This window comes from Gymnoscopelus braueri (genome assembly GCF_963280865.1).
Source record: "Gymnoscopelus braueri genome assembly, chromosome: 22".
NCBI classification, from domain to species: Eukaryota; Metazoa; Chordata; class Actinopteri; order Myctophiformes; family Myctophidae; genus Gymnoscopelus; species Gymnoscopelus braueri.
Genome location: NC_137624.1, coordinates 13,587,900 through 13,612,386, shown reverse-complemented (window position 1 = coordinate 13,612,386; position 24,487 = coordinate 13,587,900). Strand labels below are relative to the sequence as shown.

Below are 24,487 nucleotides of genomic sequence, written 5' to 3'. Positions count from 1 at the left end.
TGAGTTCCAGCATGAGGCCACTTTGACACCATTTTGTGCGACACTCTAGTATGATGAAGTGGGTATTCATTTACAAAAAACAAAAAAAAACATGAGTTGAAATATGGAGATACATGGTTGGTTTCTGCCCGACGGCAACAATATATTAATAATTGATATAATTATTATTGGTGACATTCACACATAAATCATTGTGGACAGACTTGACAAACTTGCACACAGACTGTCTCATTAGACAGACAGACAGACAGACAGACAGACAGACAGACAGACAGAGCAACCTTTTATTGATCACTAGGGAAATTTCAGCTGTCATAGCGGCTCCGCAGTAGGCATGAAACATTACGATAGTTTCATAATCCCTTCACGGCTCCTGTAAAAAGGTGTCAGTCTGCGTTTGTGTGGATGTGATTAGCTCAATGTCTCGCCCAGTTTTTCTGTTTTATCTGTGCTGTTGCCACGGCGGCTGAGAGTAATGCCTTTTTCAGGCAACGTGCCATTTTGATGAGATAACGGGCATGTAGGCTCCTGAGATTCAAACGGAAAACAGACCTTCCTCCTCGTCTTATTAGCACCGAACGTTAGGACATTTTTCATTTTCCTTCTGCTTTGCCAAGGACTACTTGCAGTGGTGTAAACTACATTTACTCAAGTACTGTACTTAAGTAAAATGTTTAGGTATTTTCACTTTACTGGAGTATTTCCAATTTTCAGTACTTTTACTTCTACTCCACTACATCTCAGAGGCAAATACTTTTACTACAATTATTTGAACATTTTAGTTACTAGTGGCTTTGTAGATTTGTATTATTATTATTACAAAACAGACAGTAACCACTTCAGCCCTATATACATTTCGGCCATTTGAAAATAGCCGATCTACAAGCTCACAATGCGTCGCATGTAGATCTGTTATTTTCAAAAGGTTTTTCATACATTTTATGCATTTGAAAACTTGTGAAATGGGGCATTCTGCATAATCAGTACTTTTACTTTTACTTAATATATATTCTGATACCAATACTTTTGTACTTTTAAGTACAAAAGTAAGTACGTTTTGAATTCCGGACTTTTACTACTAGTATCAATACATTGCTGTATTGATACTTTTACGTAAGTTTAAGTTTAAGTAAAAAAATGTAGTAACTTTTTGCACCACTGGACTACTTGTGTTCTGACATCACTTATACTCGCACTTAATTACACTTTTTTAGCTTTTAGTCACATTTCTGTCTTTTTACTTGCTTTCATATGTACAGTATGTCTTGTGACTTTGTTGTTGTTGTTGCACTTGCATATTTTTCTTGTTGATGTTTTGTCTCGTTCTTTACAGCACTTTGGTCAATTTCGATTGTTGTAAATGTGCACCATAAATAAAGATTGATTTGATTAGATTGAGTGAAAATAGAATATTGGGCGAAAATTCATTGCAAAATATAGTTGCTATGAATACAGGTGTGCCTTGAGATTTTGACTTGCCCAATGGTGTGCCTTAGGTAGAAAACCACTGCTCTAGAGTGATAAAGATACAGTTTGTGTAGTCTTGGTGGTTTGTAGCGTGTAACTGACTGCCGGGTCGAAAATTAACCGAAGACAATCTTTGTACCTGGTGTACAGCCTTCATGGTAATATGAATAAAGACTTTTTTTTTCACTTTTACTAATGTTTGGGTCACTTTAGGAAAAGGAAATATCAAGCAGAAAAAGCTCATCTAAGGGTATTATTTCTGCTGTTAAAACAAGCTAGCAGGTAATTTTTAACCCGAAGTCAACACAAGGGATCGAAGATTTAAAGTCTCTCTCTCTCTCTCTCTCTCTCTCTCTCTCTCTCTCTCTCTCTCTCTCTCTCTCTCTCTCTCTCTCTCTCTCTCCCCCTCCCTCCCTCTCTCTCTCTCATTCATCACTCTATGATCACAGAGAAGATACAGGTTCTCAGGCCTCCTAAATAATGCCCAGACACCGTGACAGCCAAGGATTCATAAAAACGTCATATTACGACAGTGACTCGCTCTCAGCCAGGAGCGTTTGTATAGATAGAGGCTGTACAAAGAGCATTGTTCCACAGGCGTGTGTACTGGCGTCTTTTACAGCACTTTGTAAAAACACATTGGTTTACAGGCAGCTGGCAGGGTGTAGGTTCTACAGCTAAACTGTAAAAAATTAAAGGGAAAAGAAGATGTATTTTTTGCATGCAGTGCTGTATATAATCTTTACAGAATTTACTATTAGGTCTGGGAAATATATATCGAATCAATATTGTGATATGAGACTGGATATTATGGATATATCGATATATCGTGATATTCAAATGGCCGAAATGTATATAAGGCTGAAGAGGTTAATGTATGTTTTGTAATAATAATCAAATTACAAAGTAACTAGTAACTAAAGTTTTTAAATAATTGTAGCGGAGTAAAAGTAAAATATTTGCCTCTGAGATGTAGTGGAGTAGAAGTAAAAGTATTGGAATTTGGAAATTCCAGTAATACAGTAAAGTACAAATACCTCAAAATTGTACTTAAGCACAGTACTTGAGTACATGTACCTAGTTACTTTACACCACTGATAACAGGAGTGATGCATGTTGCTGTCTCCCAGTCGGAATTGTCCCGAAAATTGCCGTGAAGATACAGAGAACGTGGCAGGTGTGCGGGCGGGGGAGGTGATTCTGGAACATGTGTGGCTCGTTTTGATAATGACTCAAATTGAGCCAGTAGTGGAAAGGAAGCACATTAGGGACTCTTTCTCCCTGGGAAATGTTGAGTGAAATCATCACTACATCAACAAGTACTGTACATCACCACCTGCACTGACAGCCTGGCACCTACTGTATAATGTAACGTTTCAACAAGCCACGGCGTTCTCTTGAATCCATAATGTGGCGTAATGGCCCACGAGTGTGAATGTGTGAAAATAAGCGGAACAAATTATGCTTGTGTTGGAGAGACTGGAGCCAGATGTATGAGACCAACAGCAGTTTAAATTCATGCAAAGTAATCGTCGCAAAAATAAGGCAGAGGTTCTCAGACCTTTTCATGCCAGGGACCCCCAAATTGATATATATTTGGCCGCGGACCCCCTTCTGAAAAGGTTTTGTGCCAGGGACCCTAGACCCCAAAAATATATTCAAAATTGTCCAATATTTTAAAATATTTTCCCAAAATTCTTCAAAAATAGCAGATGTACAAGCTCACAGCGCGGCACGAAATGGCACGCTGTGAGCTTGTATATCTGCTATTTTTGAATAGCCAACGTATAAATGGATGAAGTGGTTAAAATTATAGTGATGCTATGTTAGCTACTTTTGGCTGAGGACCCCCTGGACCCCTGGGTGTCCCCGGACTCCACAAGTTGTGTGCTTGTAGATCTGCTATTTTTGGCTAAAGTTCTACTCATAATAGGGATGCTTGGTTGAAGTGGTTAATGTAAAAATCACACAAAGATTTGGTGGACCCCCTGTAGTAACTCTGAGGACCCCCTAGGGGTCCCGGACCCCCTGTTGAAGACCTCTGAATTAGACATTAGATTGATACACCTACGGTCGCTCGGGCGGCGCAGTGGTAAATACCTGCCCACCACAACAGAGCCTGGGAACCAGTGGCGTAAGGAACTTAAAAGTTCTTGATGAATGTCTGTTACCTCCGTCTATCTGTTTGTGAGTGTCTGATAGCAGGATAACTTGAGCCGTTTAGGAACGGACTTGGTGGAAAATAGTGGCTGTCCCAAACAATGCACATAATGTCTGAAATTCAGTGTGCTTTGCATGCAAAGGAAACACATTATACAAGTACAATACTTGAACTAAAATCTCACAATGTGATGTGTTGTGAGCTTGTACAAGTGGAAACTACTAGATTGTACATTTAAAGGTAGGGTGTGATAAGTGATATTTTTTGGTATTATTTTTTTTTTTGTCAAAAAGGTTAAAGTACTATATTCTGATAGTAATCATTGCTACAAAGCATTTGTTCGGTCACAGGGGTCTCTCCACCTCTTTAGTAAACAGAATATAGTAGGTAGGTGACAACATTTAAGCCAATCAGGAGAGAGCACTGAAAATACATTTTTTTTCCTGTTTAATAAAGAACTGGAGAGACATGGGAGACTCATTTTACTGAACAAACACTCTATAGCAATGATCACTACTATCAGAATATAGAACTATTTAACACTTATTTTAACCAAAGTGAATCACTTACCCTACCTTTAAATATAAATAATCATGTCTCCACAATTTCTTATGGGAAGAATTTATATTTGAGAAAGTTCCCTCTCACCTCACCCCAATACACTGATCTTTTTTTCTTTCTTTTCTTTTTTGCCCCCATCAGGAGATGGGGCAAAAAAAAGAAAAGAGAAAAAAGGATTACACAGAAAAAAAAAGAAGAAAAAAAAAAGATAATTATGATAATATTTCAATTATAATAATCGACTTCAATTATAATAGCGTCCCTGTATGACAGCTACTGTTCCCCACAGCCTGTGTCTGCAGTCAGGCTGAACTAGTCTTATTTTCCTACAAAAACAATCAGAGCGAACAGATGAGACATCAGTGTTGTCTGGTTGAGTATTGGGCTGCCATGGATTCTTCAGTCAATATAAGCACTTATGGAGTTGAAAGTTGCCTGGAGAAAATCACGTTTTGTTCAAGTGTACGAACGCAAACACACATGTACACACACGCACATACGCACGCACGCACGCACACACACACACACACACACACACACACACACACACACACACACACAGCACACACACAGTACATCTGAGCATTTGGATATTTATACTGAAATTAATCAAATTAATGATTAACTACTAAACTAAATGTACCAAATTAACCAGAAGTTAATAAGATGCGCTCGGGTGGTGCAGTGGTAAAGTGCCTGCCCCTGTGGGTTCGAATCCACCATGGTGCATCCGGCTTTGTCGAGCGTCTAAACGAACACAATTGGCCCGTGTTCAGGGGAGGGAAGCCGGGCAGGAAGGGTGATAATTGTCACTGCATGTAATCCTACGGGCTGGGGGCAGCGTCTGTCAGCAGGGAGTGTAGGATGAAGGCCCTACGTCCTCCCGGTGGGGGCACACACACACACACACACACACACACACACACACACACACACACACACACACACACACACACACACACACACACACACACACACACACACACACACACACACACACACACACACACACACACACACAGATGCACTCTCTCTGTCTTAATCAGATTTTTCTTCTAACAGACCTCTCTGTCTCGCTCTGTTCATGAACTACTGTGTTATGGTGTGTGTTGCTGTGGGCTGACAAGGGAACATAACTCAGATTGATACACAACTAGCGGAGGAATGGAAGTCACAGTGTGGAGGAAGGTCCTGGTCACTTCCATCAAGATAACACACACACACACACACACACACACACACACACACACACACACACACGCGCGCGAACACACACAAAAAAATAACCAAGGACCCAGTCAGTCCTCATAAGAACATTTACTGGTGGGCTTGTAGCCCTGGGGTCGCGCTCAGCTCAGATCCCTCTGACCTGCTGTGTGCGCGCACGCGTGTGCATACGTAATAGTGAAATATAAGAGTTTTAACTTTTAACCTGGCATCCTTTTTTTGAGCATGTTCAAAAAAATATTTTTCTAAATAAATTCTGAATTTTTGAAAATAGCAGATCTACAAGCTCGCAGCTTGTACTGTAGATCGGCTCGTTATTCGCCGTATGAAGCATTGGGCTTTAACATGATGGCGTGTCTCCACTGTTCTGATGGTCCAGCCCTCTGAGGTCACCAGCACCAGGAGGACAATCCTGATGCTTGAGTTGTCACACTATCACATTTGGCAGAGTGAGTAAGTAATGAATGAGTTAATGAATGAGTAATAACGAGAACAAGCTGGCTCATGTCTGAGCTCTGAGGCTGTGAGCCAGTCTAGTTAGTGTATAGGGCTTCCCGTCTTCTTCTCGTCCTTGCCTTTGACTTGTTTATGAGCTCGGAGCAAGTGTGTGTGTGTGTGTGTGTGTGTGTGTGTGTGTGTGTGTGTGTGTGTGTGTGTGTGTGTGTGTGTGTGTGTGTGTGTGTGTGTGTGTGTGTGTGTGTGTGTGTGTGTGTGTGTGTGTGTGTGTGTGTGTGTGTGTGTGTGTGTGTGTGTGTGTGTGAGAGAGTGAGAGTGAGAGTGTGTGTGTGTGTGTGGGGGCTTGGTCAGAAGAACCACAGGGTTGTACTGCAGGCAGCTCTGGCATTCTGTGTTAAAACCATCTCAAAGTGGGGTCTGGTGAGGGTCCTCGAGGGGGTTCCAGGGGGTCCCCAGCCAAATGATTGATAGTTAGGAACAAATTCGACCCTTATGGGTCTGTAACTCTGAGAGTGTACAAATGGAACCAAATGGATCCTTTCTTCCATGTGTTCCACTTGTAAACTCTCAGAGTTAGATTAACATTGATTACACTGCAGTGTAGATTGGGGGTCCCAGAGATCAAGATGCCATCAAATGGGGGTCCGTGGCCTAATGCATATCAAACTGGGGGTCCTTGAAATTAAAAAGGTTGAGAATCACCGCTATAGCCGTACGAATCTTCTCTTATAGGGGCATATATTTTCAAATGGGGGTCCGGGCGGGCTGATATGTGTCGATTTTGGGGTCCTTGACATGAAAAGGTTTGAGAACCACTGTTGTGGGGAACGCTTATCACAGCTGTCTGCTCACATTCTATGTCATCACGACCCATTGGCCTTATGCACGTAACGCCGTAAATCCAGTGGTTCACTCCCTGGACCCCACTTTGAGAACCACTGCTGTATTTTCACTGTCAAGTGGGAAGTTTTGGGCAAAATTTTAACAGTCCGTCGCCCGCTTGAAACGATAAGAATCCCCCCCATCGCGTTGTTTTTCAACGCTCTCGGTCTCCCTCCCACACTCCGCCTCCCCCCCCCCACACTGGAATGGGTTCTCATTCCCAACTCGTAAGGTTGGCAAGTCCGCTAAAAACATTTAACAAATTTAGACCTGAGGCGATCTCTTTTCTAAATCCTAACAGTTTTTGGAAAAAAAAAAGCAGATACAAATAGCAGATATACAAGCAGATATACAAGCTCATAGCGCGGCAAAACTGCTGTTTTTGAATAGCCAAAGAAATCTAAAGTGACACAGATGCGTTCCAGGCCTCCCCCCGGAATGAGCTTTTAGGCAAGCGAGTGGCAACTCATTTAGATGTAGGCCTGCCTACGTAGGTTTATGGTTTCCCAAGGACTTTATCCGTTTCAGTCATTCAGTCCGACTTCACTGTAGCCTATAGTAGCCTTTTTATAAATTATATTTGAACTTTGTCTAATATTATAGAAAGTCTATAATATTTAGAGAAATTTAAAATTTAAAATACAAAAGTAGTAGTAGTAGTTACTAGTTGTGAATTGGCAAACTGGACATTTAGACTGAATGTTTCCTTTATCCTCATCATTGCACCGACTCTTGGCCAGGCAGCGTTGTATGAGGTGCAAGCCTGCGTTCCTTTGTTATCGCCGTTTTAATGGGAAAGTAGCAGATCTGCAAGTTCAGACCAGTTTCTTTTTTTGTATTGGTACCAGACACGGTAAAACTTAGGCTAGCCTATACTACTTGTCACATTTCTCATGTAGGCTACCTTAATTTTATTTAAACAAAAAAAACGTTTAATCTGACTGAATAGATTGTTTTGATTATAAGTTGCCGTTTCATGTCAAGGACAGGTAAAGATTGTTCCTCCATCACAGGCTCAGATCCTCGGAACTTCCGTTCTCCTGGACAAGTCTGGGCTTAACCATTACAGGCTTATTAAATGACGCTATAGAATAGAATCATTCATTTTATCCCGCAGGAGCGAGCGCTTCTCAGCACCAACTGTGGCCGAATTAGAGATTTGATAGGTCATTTTTGGCCAATTCTGACAGCACTACTAAGCACGGACATGTGCAAAAGAATGCATGTATTCCAAACAGAGAGGAGCGTTCGGAATAAAGTGTTTATATGGTCAATTCCGATTGGTATATACCGATTCAAACGGTATATACCACCCCTCCAAACCCAAATGAAAATTCATTCGGGTCAGACTGGAATGGAATATTCTATTCCAATTGGCGTGTTTACATGAGCATTTCTATTCTGAATGAATTCATTCATTCATTCCGAATATAAGTGTATTCATTCCGAATAAAACTGTCCATGTAACCGCAACCAGTGAGGACTGTTGCGTGTTTGGTTATCTTTTCTTCCTGTTAAGGGAGGCCGGCATAAATGAGGTCTAATTGGCAGTAATAAGAACAGAAATGAGTTTTGCCGTGGATTATGGTGTGCAGTTTCAGCTGCCCTCGAAGCTCTGCAAAGGGGACAGACAGACAGACAAGAACACAGACCAGCACTGCCTGATAAATGATCATCTGATTGCGTGCACAGTGTCAGAGAAAGACGTACTGCAGTAGCTGAAGATAGAGGTAGAACGAACAGACAGACAGACAGACAGACAGACAGACAGACAGACAGACAGACAGACTGTGTGTTTCTGACAGCATTTAGACGGCATGCACCACCATGTTCTCTTGCTGGTCCTCTGGGAGCGGCATCTCTTCTAACTTAGATGTGTGAAAAACTCAATAACAGCTTCACCCCCTCCCCTCTCCCCCACACACCTGCCAGTTCTCCTGGACCGCCGTAATTAGTACATCACTCAACCTCACTGTATGAGACAACCACGTTCACCTGCTTTATGATGCTTTTTTCTCACACCAATGTCTATCTCAACACATCCCAATCCACTTATTTTGTTTCTTTCGTTCGTTGTTGTTTTATTAATTTAAGGTTGAGTTAAGAGATGCATCAATTATGTTGAAGATTACATTAGACAAGTTATGAGTTTGTTTGGTAGGTTTGTTGTACTGTATGTTATAACAAGTAAGACGCGCGAACGCTGGAAGCGAACGCAGCTTGACTGTAGCTGCTATATTTCAGCCACACTGTAGTAGTGCACTCTGGCGCACTCTGGCGGCTGCACACAGGCAGTGCAGCTGCTATATTTCAGCCACACTGTAGTAGTGCACTCTGGCGCACTCTGGCGGCTGCACACAGACAGTGCAGGCAGTGCACACAGTGCACACAGACAGAGCCACACACAGAGCCACAACCCGAGCACGGTTTCATAGTAAGCTCCACTTGGGCGGAGGCGCGGCTTCGACGCGCCTCCTTCCGCGTTCGCAATGAGTCTGTTGTATGAATGTTGTGTATTGATGCTGGTTGAGACCGCAGGAAGAGTAGCTGCTGTAACGGTACAGTAAGCTAATGGGGATCTAATAAATAAATCTAATCAAATTCTCTTCTACATTGGTTCTCAAAGTGGGGGGAGTTCCAGGGGGTCCTCAGCTAAATGATACATAGTTAGGAACCAAATGGACCCTTATGGGTCTGTAACTCAGAGAGTGTACAAATGGAACCAAATGGACCCTAACAGGTCCATTTGGTTCCATTTGTACACTCTCAGAGTTAAATTAACATTGATTTTACAATGTAAATTGGGGTCCCAGAGATAGAAATGCCATTAAATGGGGGTCCGTAGCCTAATGCACATCAAACTGGGGGTCCTTAAAATGGTTGAAAATCACTGTTAGAGCCCTAAAAATCTTCTCTTATGGGGGTCCTTGGCATATATCTTTTCAAATGGGGGTCGCCGGGCTAAAGAGTGTCAATTTGGGGGTCCTTGACATGAAAAAGTGTGAGAACCACTGCTCTACTAGGCAGGTGCACCGGCCTACTCGTGAACTATGAAACTTGGGAACGATGCAACTAGGGAATGCATGCCCCTCCCTGTTACGCAATACCCATTATACCCGTTGTCAGAGTACCGTTGTAACCGTCTGTCTGTGTCCCTTTTGTGCCCATATATGGGATTATCTGAGAGCATGCCCATATATGGGCATATCAGGGGGGGATCAGCGGTTCTTGTGCAGTGGTAAACGTCTGTGGAGATTGTCTGAAGAGTGGAAAATGACTAAGTAATCAATTGGCCGTGATTTGCCAAATCAAGCTTAGGCTGGGGTTGCCATGGAAATCAATTGGCTCATTTGGGCCACGGCCAGTGCCTTTTCTGGCGGTTCTGGACAACCGCCTATCCTACCGTCTCGACGCCGGGCACTGCACTCCCTCAGGTCGTCTGCGACGTGTGTGGCGAATTTGAAGTCGGTCGGTCGAATGGTTCTCGAGATACGTGGATTACAAACGTATACATACGTACGTACGGAGATTCCCTGCATTTATTGTAAGACATCTGCTCGCTCTCTCTCTCTCTCCCCTCCATTTCTCTCTCTCGCTCTCTCTCTCTATATATAATCTGTTTGTATGTGTTCATTTGTCTGTCTTTATAGTGTTTCTTCAAGGCTAGTTGGTCCTTGTTCTATGTTTACTATAACAACAAAGGTTGAGTCACAGGACAAGGAGATATATTTGTTTAACCGCAAAAGTGTGTGTGTGTGTGTGTGTGTGTGCGTGCGTGTGTGTGTGTGCACGTGAGTTTGCGTGTGCTGTTATGTAAGAGAGAAGGAGAGAGAATGTGTTTGCATGCATATAAACGTGTCCAATGGTGGAAGACAGAATAGAGCAGCAATAACAAAAAAAAGTCTGTGTCTACACATGCACTTTCAGGCTGCTTAGCTTTACAAGGCAGCAGGTGTGCTCGATACTGTGTGTGTGCGCGCGTGTGTGTGTGTGTGTGCGTCAGTGAGTGACTGATGGGTGATAGCGTCACTGGTCGTATTTCCTGTCCAGTGTCTGGCGCCCACATGGACATACTGTACTGTATCGTGGTAAATGAATAAAGATGTTATTAAAACCTATAGCTTCCACTGCAGCATTGTACTCTGCACCGCACAGTCATCACACACATACGGTCTCTCTCTCTCAGACACATACACACACCAAAACAGTGACTTCTTGATTGTGCTAACGGACATAATAGCAGCAGGGGGGATGATTCATGTCTTTTATTATCTATATGCTTTTGTCTCTTTATGTTCAGTCAATGCTCACTGCACTGTGAAATCCTCAGTGTTACAATGTTTTCCAAACAGTTTCCTGTCAAAAAGGGGCGTGGCCTAATGGCTCAATAGTGCCCCCTATAAAATGTTGTGCTTGAAGCCCCACAATACAGTTTCACCTACATGTATGAAAATCGGTACACACCTGTATTATGTCCTGACTTACAAAAAAGTCTGTTGGAGCCATGACCTAAATCAAACAGGAAGTCGGCCATTTTGAATTGATAGTGGCGTTTTTGTGCATTTCACGCCATTTTCACGGGTTGTACTTTAACAAACTCCTCCTAGGCGGATTGTCGGATCTGCCTCAAATTCGCTCAGAGTACGAAGAAGACCTTAATGATGAAAAGTTATCAAAAGCTTGAGTTTTCGTAAAACGGCGTGACCGTGGCAAAGTGTCAAACTTCAACGCCAAACAGGAAGTGAAAATAGCCAATATACAATTCCTATTGGCTGGGCTTTAAACAGCCATCAATCCGGTTCCCAGCATCGAATACCTGTGAAATTTGCTAGGTACACTTAGACGGCCAAAAGGGATAAATATCAAAGAATCAAATAGTTGGGAATCACTGCACTGATTGCAACGGTGTCTGCATAAATCATTGTAGGCAGGAATGCTTGGCAACGGTTTGTGTTGCGTTTGACATCACACAAGAGCTCTGATCTGCCCATATAAGATGTCTTTAGACATGGAATTAGTCTGAGTACAACCAAGAGGCATATACAGTATTGAGATATATAACTAGAGAGAGAGTGAGAGAGAGAGAGAGAGAGAGAGAGAAGAGAGAGAATATAGAAGGACAAATCTCCAAGAGAAGAGAAGAGAAGAGAAGAGAAGAGAAGAGAAGAGATATATTACCATCCACATCACAGTCCATGGAAAACAGCATCTTTGACAATGAACCAGCGGAAGGTCAAATGTCCAGCCAGGAACAAGGAGACCTCACAGGCCAACCACGATCATACCAAGACTTTAATTCAGCCGCAAGAGGTAAAGATACATCCAATGACTTACACAGTCTAAAGACACACCAGCGTGTGCACACCGGTGAAAAACCGTACCGCTGTAAACAGTGTAGCAAGAGTTTTAGTGGGGTAGGATGTCTGAAAATACACCAGCGTGTTCACACTGGAGAAAAACCTTTCCACTGCACGCAGTGCTCCAAGAGTTTCACCATGTCGAATAGCCTAAAGACGCACCAGCGTATTCACACTGGAGAAAAACCCTTCCACTGCACGCAGTGCTCCAAGAGTTTCACCATGTCGAATAGCCTAAAGACGCACCAGCGTATTCACACTGGAGAAAAACCTTTCCACTGCACGCAGTGCTCCAAGAGTTTCACCATGTCGAATAGCCTAAAGACGCACCAGCGTATTCACACTGGAGAAAAACCCTTCCACTGTAAACAGTGTGACAAGAGTTTCAATGTGTTATCTGTCCTACGGATTCACCAGCGTGTCCACACTGGAGAAAAACCCTTCCACTGCACGCAGTGCTCCAAGAGTTTCACCATGTCGAATAACCTAAAGTCGCACCAGCGTATTCACACTGGAGAAAAACCCTTCCACTGTAAACAGTGTGACAAGAGTTTCAATGTGTTATCTGTCCTACGGATTCACCAGCGTGTCCACACTGGTGAAAAACCTTTCCTCTGTAAACAGTGTTCCAAGAGTTTCAGTGTGTTACATGACCTACAGAGACACCTGCGTATCCACACTGGAGAAAAACCTTTCCACTGCACGCAGTGCTCCAAGAGTTTCAGCGTGTCGAGTAACCTAAAAACGCACCAGCGTGTTCACACTGGAGAAAAGCATTTCCACTGTAAACAGTGTTCCAAGAGTTTCAATACCCACGGTAATCTGAAGGCACACCAGCGTATTCACAGTGGAGAAAGACCTTTCCACTGTAAACAGTGTTCCAAGACTTTCAAAACCCACGGTAATCTGAAGGCACACCAGCGTATTCACACTGGAGAAAGACCACAAAAGACCTTAACGATGAAAAGTTATCAACAGCTTGAGTTTTCGTAAAACGGCGTGACCGTGGCTAAGCATCAAACTTCAACGCCAAACAGGAAGTGACAATGGCCGATCTACAATTCCTATTGGCTGGGCTTTGAACAGGCATAACTCTGGTTACCAGCATCGAATACCTAAAAAACTTCCTAGGTACACTTATAGACGGCCAATAGGGACAGGCTGAAATTGCTTAAGCCCCCTCTGTGTTCCTATTGGCTAGGCTCTAAACAGCCATAACTCCAGTTCCCAGCATCGACAATCTACGAAACTTGCTATGCACTTAGATGGCCAAAAGGGACAGGCTGTAATTGCTTAAGCTATGTAGCCTAAATTTTCAGCTGATTGCCATACAGACTTTGTGGACAGAGCTGCGAGGGCCTGTTCATCGCTGCTTGCAGCTTTAATTTATAATGTATTTTTGAACGTTTGGGTCTCGGGAATACACCAAATGTATCGCTCTTTGGTCAGGATTTAGCTTTGTATTCTCTTGCTGCTTAGACTGTCACTGTCACAACTCTTCACTAATGTGCTGTATCAACTGACCAACTGACCACATTAACCCTGGTGTCCCTATTTTGGGCATGTCCTTTGTTACGTGTCATGCATTTATGCATGCCTTGTGTTGGGTCGTTGTCTCTCCCAGTGTCGATTTCGTCGACTAAAACTATGACGAAAAATGTCTGTTGTGTTGACTATCTATTTTCACTTACGAAAACGAAATAAAAACGAAATAAAAACTAAGCTATGATGACTAAAACTATGACTAAATATACTGACAATTTCGTCAACAAATAAAAACTAGACAAAAATGTTTGGGAGGGACTATAGGAGAAGAGATCCAGTAGAACTAACACATCATCATGGGTGTGCGCGGGTGTCACAGACCGAAAATAGTTGATCTACATGCTCACAACGCGTCGCAGCGCGACATGTTGTGAGCTTGTAGATCGGCTATTTTCGGCATTCAGCCAAGTGAAAATCATTTCGATGCCATCACGGCCCGCCAAAAAAAAAAATGTCCGAGTTAGCAAGCCATGGTGGATGGAATTGTTTATCACGTAAAGGAAAAACGAGCGCTCCCTTCCCCCACATCTCAGCCAATCACAAGCTGGTGAGTCCTCCCCAACCGCACCAGGTGAAAACAATATTGTGTCCAATCACATTGCACCACCTGTCAAACTCTGCCCCATCGCTCGATTGGCTCCTCCTCCAGTCTTCCATTCCCTAACAGCCACTTTCTTTATCAGTAGTTCTCAAAGTGAGGGTCCAGGGACCCTCAGGGTTCCTGGAGTGGATACTAAGTGGACCCTTAAATGTCTGTAACTCTGAGAGTGCACAAATGGAACCAAATGGACCCTTGCGGGTCCATTTGGTTCCATTTGTGCACTTTCAGTGGTACAAACTTTAAAAAGTTTGCCCCGTTCATCTGCAATCTGCCCTCCCGCCTTTTGACTGCCTTCTACTGCCTCTTCTAGCGAGAGAAACAGCTTGGTTTTGTGACTGTTTAAGTCTGTTTGTTTTGTCCTTTTAATGCGATTTGTTTGTTGCACGGAGAAGGACTATGTTGCATTGGGGTAGCATTTAAATTTTGAAACACATACTGTAGGAGTTTTTGTTAAATACACTAGGCACTCTGACCTCGGTGGGTGGTGAGTGCCACGGTAAGTTTTATAATGATGTGCTTCACCATTCTTCTTCACTCTCAGTATTGCTCGCATTTTTTGTCTTTTCATCTCTCTCTCTCTCTCTTTCCTCTCTCTCCGACTCCTCTCTCCGACTCTAAACGTAGTGTGCACTTCATAACACACCCGACGCGCTGATGAAGACACTCGGGGATTAAAGCAAAAATAAATCTCACAACTGAAACTTTTTGGTCATGCCGAATCGATACCCAATCTGTCATTTGTGAAATGGCATGAAAGAACCCGGTACATTAGCGTTCTGTTTCCTAAACAGGGATACAAGTGGCTGATAAACCATCAGAAACTCAACAGATTTTTTTTTTGGAGTAGATTAATTCTCATTGACTAGAAAATGGTGTTTCCCTGATGTTTAGTTTCTTCAATGTGAATGAATCAATGCACTTGAATGGATGAATCCAGTGCATTGATCAGATCTTAAACATAAAACACAAACATAGACACCTGACTAGTTGTTTTGATCGTCGATCTCGCGCACAGTTCTATTTCAGTCCTTCCCCCCCGGCCCACGTTGTGCTGCTGTTTAACTTACTGCAGTGGTTCGTTCGTGGCCAACCCATCTGACCACTTAACCTGTGTCAGACGGGTGGGTTTATTTTAAAGGTTCTATGACATTCATTTTTACTTTTTTTTTAATTTTGTATGATTTTTGGGGGGTTTTATGACCTCAATTAGACCCAAAAAACGGAACTTTGAACATTCAGTGGATTTTCTGTGGTCTGAAAAGTAATCTGTAGGCCCCTTTGACTTTGATGTCACAGTCGATTAATCCCGCCCCCTCTCCTCTCCGCCCCTCCCCTCCCCTATCCATTCCTTGGGGGGGGGGGGGGAGCAGTTTGAAGGACCATGATAAATACTTTTAATGTGTTGTAAAACTGAATGTCATGAAACCTTTAATGATCAATCAATTGATTGTGCTGCGGATTGGATCAATGAAACTAATGTAGTATACAATCATTTTTAAAGGTATATTATCATTAAAATCGTAGCGTTTTGCCAATTATTTGGAGGCCCGCTTGCAATATCCTCATGGCCCACCAGCGGGCTCCGGCCTACAGGTTGTGAATCACTGATTTACGGTATGCTAAGCGAGACGACAGTATAAATGATGCTTCAGAGCCGATCTGTAGCCCTCTGACACCAGCTGACAAACACACCGCACATGATTGTATATTCAGCTGATTTCATCAACGCGTGTGCAATAATACCACTGGTATTTGTTGCGCTGTGAGGTCAAAGAACACATTGTACTGTCAAGAGTTAACAGGAAATTGTGTCTGAGGTGTGTGTGTGTGTGTGTGTGTGTGTGTGTGTGTGTGTGTGTGTGTGTGTGTGTGTGTGTGTGTGTGTGTGTGTGTGTGTGTGTGTGTGTGTGTGTGTGTGTGTGTGAGAGAGAGAGAGTGTCTAACGTGCACGAACAAATAATGAATCCTGCATCCTGGCTGTAGTCTTTTTTTTCTCCCTGCTGGATATAATTATTTTCTATTTTCTATTATTATTATTTTTTGTTACCATTAAGACCTGAGGCGATTCTTAATTGTTTTTCTAAATCCTAACAGTTCTTTTTTAAAACAATTGAATTTATCAAAATCTTAAAGATTTTTCAAAAATAGCTGATCTACAAGCTCATAGCGCGGCACTCGGTGCCACGCTATGAGCTTGTATATCTGCTATTTTTATTTTATAAGTGGGTAATCTTGGGTTCTTACACAGAACGTGAAAAATACTCTATTTTTGTCATTTTATGTTTTTTTAAGATCGGTAACAGAGAGACAGGAAAGGTATGAGTAAGAGCCCGGGAATGGATTTGAACCGGGGTCAGTTGTGAGAAAGACTATAGACCTTATTTATTGTAAATGCACCGTGTGCATAACTATGTACGTTTAACTTCACCACCTCTTTGTTACAATCAGGGTTGCCAGATCTGCTTATTATAATTTCCCCGCAATATTTTATTTGAAAATAGCCGATCTACAAGCTCACAACGCGTCGCATCGTGACGCGTTGTGAGCTTGTAGATCTGCTATTTTCAAATAGCTGATGTATATGTTAAAGTGCTCATTGTGGCCGATAGTCGCTTCTTTTGGGCTGGTTTTCCTAGACCTGGTTGCTTGTTTCGCTCACAGAATCTGGCAACACTGGTTACAATTTGCAGGTCTGCATCAATTTTACGGAATTGCACAAAGTAGAGCCGGGCAATATACAGTATCAATATTACATGGATAGTGTTACAAATGGCTTTTAACTTAATGAGGAAGCTCACACAAACCAAGAATGTTCAAGTTTTATTAACACTAACATAAACCAAAATGTAACCAACATTTAAAGTATTTAAATATCTAAGTCAGAAGAATCAGTGGTGTATGCAGTGTGTGGAGGATGAGTGTAGTGTGTAATGTATGCAAAGCATACTGTAGTAACCAATTGAAACCAGCAAAGCATACTGTGTAACCACTGTAACCATTATTTTATACTTTGGCTATTCAAAAATACATATATTTTTTAAACCAAATATTTTTAAATCAAATCTTTGCTTCCGTGGGTACCTGGAACAAAATATTTTGAGATGGGGTCTGCAGCCGAATACATATAATTTTGGGGGTCCTTGACATGAAAAGGTTTGAGCACCACTGATATACTGTAGCAACATGCGTTTTTCAGAAAACTGAAGACAATTTAGAAGACATTTTTAGAATCGGCCTCAGGTCTTAATGGGTTAACCAACAAAACCCCAAAAGGCTGGAGCACTCCCAGAGAGCTGCATGGTGAGACATTCAGGGAGAGACTGGCCCAGCAGCCTTTTATATAGAGGGCAGTCCAGGTGGGCCAGATCTCCATTAGTGACATTCTCCACCCCCCCAATCAATCACTGAAAGACAAACTAGCTAGTAAAAGCCAGTTAGTAACCATGACAACTAGACAGACAACCCCAGGGTTGTCACAATAGTGTGATATGAGACAAGAATATTGTCTGGCATTTAGGATATTGTAATATTATGATATGGCATAAGTGTTGTCTTCGCTTGGTTTGAATTATGTAAGCCCTATTTTAACCCTTTCAAAAATGTTCAAAAAATTGCTAAAATAGCCAATCTACAAGTCCATAACATGTCGCCCACATGTGTTTCGTAAATAGAAAAAAAGATTATTGTCACAATATCGATATTGAGGTATTTTTGATAAATATTGTGATATTGTCATTTGTCCATATCGCCGAGCCCTAGCACAGAAAACAAACAATAATGGTTGGAATTCAATGTTGAATAATAATTGCTAGAACAAAGGGAGTCTGTTTATATAGCATGATGTATGTTACGATAAATAAAAAGAAACATTATCGTCGCTGTCGAACCTTGTATGTCCGGAGTCGTACAAATAAAAAAATATTATAATAGTGAAAATAGCCGATCTACAAGTTTAAAATAGGGAGATACAAGGTTTCTGCCCGACATCAACGATATACTGACAGTGAAATAATAATATAATAATGTAATAGTCTACAAAATGAGCCCTGGGAAATAAAACATTGTGTCATTTCAGCCTGATGACCTGAGGTTTCTATTCATTATGTCATCATCTCTTCTTCTCCTCCTACTACTACTCCCTCTCTCTCTCCTTCTCTAGTCTCAGTAATACACACTTCCTCGCTGTCGGGTAGAAACCTCGTATGTCCAAAACCTACAGAAAATGAGCTTGTAGATTTGCTATTTGTTTTTCCTACTTTTGTGTGACACTGTAGTATGAAGAAGTAGTGTATTCATTTATTAACCCATTTAGACCTGAGGCAGATTCTGAAAAAACACCTTCTAAATCCTGACCTAAGTTTTCTGAAAACGTTCAAATTCTTATTAAAAAAATTAAATAAAACATTACGTTGCTATAATTATGTTTAGCAACAACTAATGAGACGCGGAGGTGGCTCCCGGATTGAAAGGTATAACAACGTATAGGTTACAACAGGTCTAAAAGACAAAAACATAAAAAGGTTGAAATATGGAGAATACAAGGTTTCTGCCAGACAGCAATGACTTGCTTATCGTTGCTGTTGTCGGGCAGAAACCTCTTATCTCCATATTTTAAACTTTTTGTGTTTTTTTCGCAAATTAACTCATTATCTGCCAAAAAACGTTTATAAACGTTTTTGGCAAAAAATATATTTTTTACAAAAACATTTTTCTAAATTAATTTTTTATTCTATGGGTTTTTCCGTTCTTCCCAAAGAACCAGGAGATAAAATTTTCCAAGAAGTTGCTGCTCCATTCACTTCAATGTTAAAAAATAAACGGACAAAAAAATATCATTTTTTCCAAGTACTAGCTTAGAAAACACTGGCAGAGGCTACAGACTGTTCTAGAGAAACTCTAATTTAGAAAGTCTAATTTAACGCCCTGCTTGATCATACTACACAGGGTCACACCAAAGTATCAAAAGCAGCAGATCTGCAAGCTCGCAACGCGCTTTGAGCTTGTAGATCTGCTACTGTTGCCGTTTTTGAATTGCAATCCTGTAAAGCGCTGGTGTAAAGTAACTAGGTACATTTACTCAAGTACTGTACTTAAGTGCAATTTTGAGGTATTTCTACTTTACTGGAGTATTTCCAATTTTCAGTACTTTTACTTCTACTCCACTACATCTCAGAGGCAAATATTGTACTTTCACTAGTTACTACTGTAGTTACTTTGTAGATTTTGATTATTATTTCAAAACATGCCTTAACCACTTCAGCCCTACATACATTTCGGCCATTTGAAAATAGCCGATCTACAAGCTCACAATGCGTCGCATTGTGAGCTTGTAGATCGGCTATTTTCAAAACATTTTTACACATTTGAAAACTTGAAATGAGACATTCTGCATAACAAGCACTTTTACATTCGGTACTTTAAGTACATTTTGATGTACTTTTGTACCTTTACTCAGGTACATATTTTATTCCGGACTTTTACTTGTAAGGGCGCGCTCCCACCAAGAGTTGGCTGGCCGCTGTTAAACGCAGGTTGTGCGCGGCCACAGTTTTTTGCAGCCAGCGGATTCTAAAAAACGGGAGTGTCGCGCCTGTCACTCACTTTCAGGACCCACTGCCTGCTGCCTTGAGCACCATGTTGCTTCCTGAGTCTTGAGACAGTCCGCCTTCCACTCACCCGATTGGACAGAGGGAGAAAATCGGCTCCTGCCTCCAGCACTTTTATGCTTAGTCGCGGAGAGCAGATAAACGCAAGGTCTGCGCGACTAGCGGAAAAATCTGCTCTTGCGTGAATCAACGCATTTGCATTGACAATGCATTGGCAGATTCTGCAAACAGCGGCCAGCCAACTCTTGGTGGGAGCGCGCCCTAACAGACTATTTCTATATTCCAGTATTGATACTTTTACTTAAGTAAAAAAATGTGAGTACTTTTTCCACCACTCCTGAAAAGTAACAGTTTTGGACATATGAGCTTCCCCCCCGACAGAGACGTTATGCACCCTCCTCTCTCTCTCTCTCTCTCTCTCTCTCTAGCCTACAGCATGTTTTATTCCGTGTAGCAGTAGAGCGCACAATGAAGACGCACGGTGTTAATTTAACTCTTGACGGGTCCGTTTGGTTCCATCTGGACACTCTCAGGGTTAAATGAACACTGAGAGTTTTTCCTGTGCACTTAGTCTTCCCCTCTGAGTATAGCCTCTAATAGAAGGCAACATGACTGACTGACGCACGCGCGCACACACACACACACACACCCCATCCCCCCCTACACACACACAGGCACCTGTGTCCTGGTGTCTGTGTGGACCCTTAACGGGTCCATTCTTCTTATATTCTCTTGGAGATATTCTAATACTCCTGATTTTACTGTGTAAATGATGGCATAGAGAAAAACGGCACATCGTGTGACATGAACATACTCTACTTATACGTTGTTGTTGTGTGTGTGTGTGTGTGTGTGTGTGTGTGTGTGTGTGTGTGTGTGTGTGTGTGTGTGTGTGTGTGTGTGTGTGTGTGTGTGTTCGTTCATGTTTCTTTTAACCATTCTGAAATTGAGAAATGAATCGGCATTCTTGGAAAATAAAATGCGAGTGCTGATTGTTTAACTCTAGACAGTGCAAAAATTGCCAAATGAGTTTATTTTGGAGCTGGGCAACATGATGACCAAACGCCTTTTGACTCTTGGGTCTTCAACAGGGTCCCTTTTTTCAAAATAGCAGATCTACAAGCTCACAGCTCAAGTTGTGAGCTTGAAGATAAATAAGTAATTATAAATAATTATCAACAATAAATAAGCTCTGTTTGCAAATGGAAGTAAATGCTAGATTTGTAATTAACACTGTGTGTGTGTGTGTGTGTGTGTGTGTGTGTGTGTGTGTGTGTGTGTGTGTGTGTGTGTGTGTGTGTGTGTGTGTGTGTGTGTGTGTGTGTGTGTGTGTGTGTGTGTGTGTGTGTGTGTGTGTGTGTGTGTGTGTGTATACACAGCATCCTGGCTACGGTGGGCTCACAGTTTGACCTCCGGACCCTCCGGGCGGTGAGAGTACTGAGGCCACTCAAACTGGTGTCAGGAATCCCCAGTAAGTAAAGGATTCTGAAATGGTGACGTTCTGTATAATGATTTAGCTTTGCTACGTTAAAGCTCTATTATAAAATGTTTGTGTGCATACATTTTTATTTTGTCCAATCTGTATGGCAGAGCATGTTAAAACAATATAGCTTATACCAGGGGTTTTCAACCTTTTCAGGCCAGGGACCCCCCAACTGATGGGGTGATGGTGCAGGGACCCCCTACCTCGTAGGGTGGGGGATAGGCTACCACATATATCGTATAATTATGTATAAAATTGTGTTTTATATATAAATAAACATGAAAAAATGGTTGCCTCCTCCTAAGCACAGGTTGTCCCAGTAGATGTGCAAAAAAACCTTTCTCTACAAAATATGTATAAACCTACCATGTTATTGTGCATTCAATACTAAGCTATTAAAATATGTCATGTTATGTTTAAAGACAAATTGACATAAAAAAAAAAAAAAAAAACCTTTTTAAAGTTTTTAAAAACAAAAATATTTTTTTAATCAAACAACAATTTCGCGGACCCCCTGCAGTACCTCCGTGGACCCCCTAGGGTTCGCGGACCCCCTGTTGAAGACCTCTGGCTTATACCATTGGGGTGGTTGTATTGGGTCTCCCCGCTCTTGTGTTGAGACAATTAAATCCTACAAATTAAATTTCTCCCCGGAGCAAGCATGCAGGCATGCTCTATTGACCTTAATCAGATGGGGGTCTGCGACTCTGTGGACAAAAATATTAATCTCGGGGTCCTTGGCATGAAAACATTTGGGAACCACTGGTTTAAAAAACATTAGAAAGCAAGCCCAATTAAGCAACTACAATTTTTTTTTTTAAAGCCCCAAATTGCTTATTATAAGCAGACATGGCAACACTGGTAAACAGGAAACTCATTGATATGGGGCTCCCCACCTCAAGCTCAGTGGTAAAAAATATCAGCACTTGCACAGGAGACCCGGGTTCAAATCTAGGTTAGAACAGGAAAGTACTTTGACTTAAGAAAGATTTTGAATGCAGGACGTTAACTTGTAACAGAGTATTTTTACACTGTGGTGTTGCTACTTTCACTTAAGTCCAAAATCGGAGTACTACTTCCACCACTGTCCCCCTGCCTTACCGTGTGTGTGTGTGTGTGTGTGTGTGTGTGTGTGTGTGTGTGTGTGTGTGTGTGTGTGTGTGTGTGTGTGTGTGTGTGTGTGTGTGTGTGTGTGTGTGTGTGTGTGTGTGTGTGTGTGTCTCTCTCTCTCTCTCTCTCCCCACAGGTCTCCAGGTTGTGTTGAAGTCCATCATGAAGGCCATGGTTCCTCTCCTCCAGATTGGACTCTTGCTCTTCTTTGCCATCGTCATGTTTGCCATCATAGGGGTGGAGTTTTACATGGGCAAGTTTCACACCACCTGCTTCAAGATTGACACCGGTGAGTGCAAGTGGCAATTGGCATTTAGCAATTAGCAGCACTGGTGCATGCGATTTAACATGCAGTGAACATTGGTTTCACAATTTGTGTGTGTATGGGCGTGCGTGCGTGCGTGCCAACAGTGACAGAGAGTCGTACTGGTGCTACCAGCAGCTATACGCAACTCAATATCTTTGACAGTCGTTTTTCATATCTGGATTTTGATCAATTGCACAATTTCAGCTGTCATGTTTTGATGGATACTGTAGCTCCTTGAGCCACGAAACTCAATAGTGATATCATGCCCCACGATTTACTACTGTTTATACCACATATTTTGTGGTATACATTTTGTAAAGTTGTCTCTTTTTGTCATGGAAATTAAGTTACAGGTAACGTTGTGGGGAAGTTATTGAACGCAATGAATGAGAAAGCAAGTGAATTATTTATGAAGCTGAGAATGGACTCCTCTCAACTCCTCTCTGGCTCAATAAAAGTAACCAGATGAACCCTAGCATCCATATTCTGTGAAAGTAGCAGATCTACAAGCTCAACGCGTAACAACGTGACGGCTTGTAGATGGGCTGTTTTCAGGGAAGGGATGTTTAGTGCAGAGGGAAAAAAGGAGGTGGCATAGTGTCATAAAAGTCAACAAAGTATAGGGTTTAAGTGTTGTATTTTTTGGAACACAGGTTCTTTTGTCCATTTCCTGAAGTAACGGTTTTGGACATACAAGGTTTCTATCTGTGAGCGTCAATTTGTAATTTAATATACATTACATGCTATTCACAATGCCTCAATCACATGCATGATTAGATTAGATCAGTGGATCTCAAACTTTTTCAAGTCAAGGAAGGACCCCCAAATTGACATGTATTTCTTTTTCTTGTAAATGTATCTTTAATATCTGAAAATGTTAGACTATTATTATTATTATTTTAATTTTTTTTAAACTTTTTGGATATCTTTTGAAATAATAATTACAAAATATCTGCAATACGGGGGCCAAGGAACGCAATATGCAATATGCAAAATGCAACAACAAAGAAGACCATGCAATTAATAAATGAGCATTGGAAACAGCTGAGCAGAGTTCTGAGGGATTGTGGATATTAAAAATGCATGTCTTTATTAAGTTGCTTATAATTTTCAAACTCTTGTTTTCAATTGAGTGCTATAGCGCCACCCTTTGGCCAATGGTTGTGAGTTTCATTTCATGGCTGTTTGGCATAGCCCTCTACCAGATTGTTTCGTAAAAAACGACTGCACGGTTAAGCCAGAACTGCAAAAAGTGGCGGAATAATAAAACTGACAAAAACAATAGGGGTCCTACGCACTACGTGCTTGGCCCCCTACAATTGGGTCCCGACCCAATGTTTAGGAACCACTGTTCTAGGTAGCACAGATGCAGATTTCTCCATAATACTCCAGATATACAATGAGAATAAAAAAATAGACACAAGCGAGGCAAATTCTCCCCCAGCTCCCCATGGTAACCATAACAGTTGCCGTTGCAGGCAGCTAATGACATTTTTGATCAAGCCTAGCTAACATTGATTCATGCTAATTGCCAGAGAGTTTGGAATGGCTCTTTGGCCAGTCAGATTGTTAAGCCATTTTATGATGTGGAGAGAATTCCCCACTGCTCTGTCAAGCTACAGCGGCTCTCAATAGAGCACTGGTTCCCAAACTGGGGGTCTGGACCCACAGGGGGGTCCCAAAATTATTTTGGGGAGGTCTGTACATGGACTCCTTCTTTTTTT

General features: G+C 41.8%; 1 protein-coding gene across 9 annotated transcripts in view; it reads left to right on the top strand.

Moving 5' to 3' along the window:
• cacna1bb (calcium channel, voltage-dependent, N type, alpha 1B subunit, b) overlaps positions 1 to 24,487 on the top strand; it is a 234,243-nt gene that overhangs the window by 62,013 nt on the left and 147,743 nt on the right. For all 9 annotated transcript variants that reach the window (XM_080419994.1, XM_080419990.1, XM_080419993.1 and 6 more), the window contains 2 exons: positions 21,243 to 21,334; positions 22,593 to 22,745. In XM_080419994.1, the coding sequence (XP_080276120.1) occupies positions 21,243 to 21,334; positions 22,593 to 22,745 (245 nt within the window). The remainder of the gene's footprint in view (positions 1 to 21,242; positions 21,335 to 22,592; positions 22,746 to 24,487) is intronic.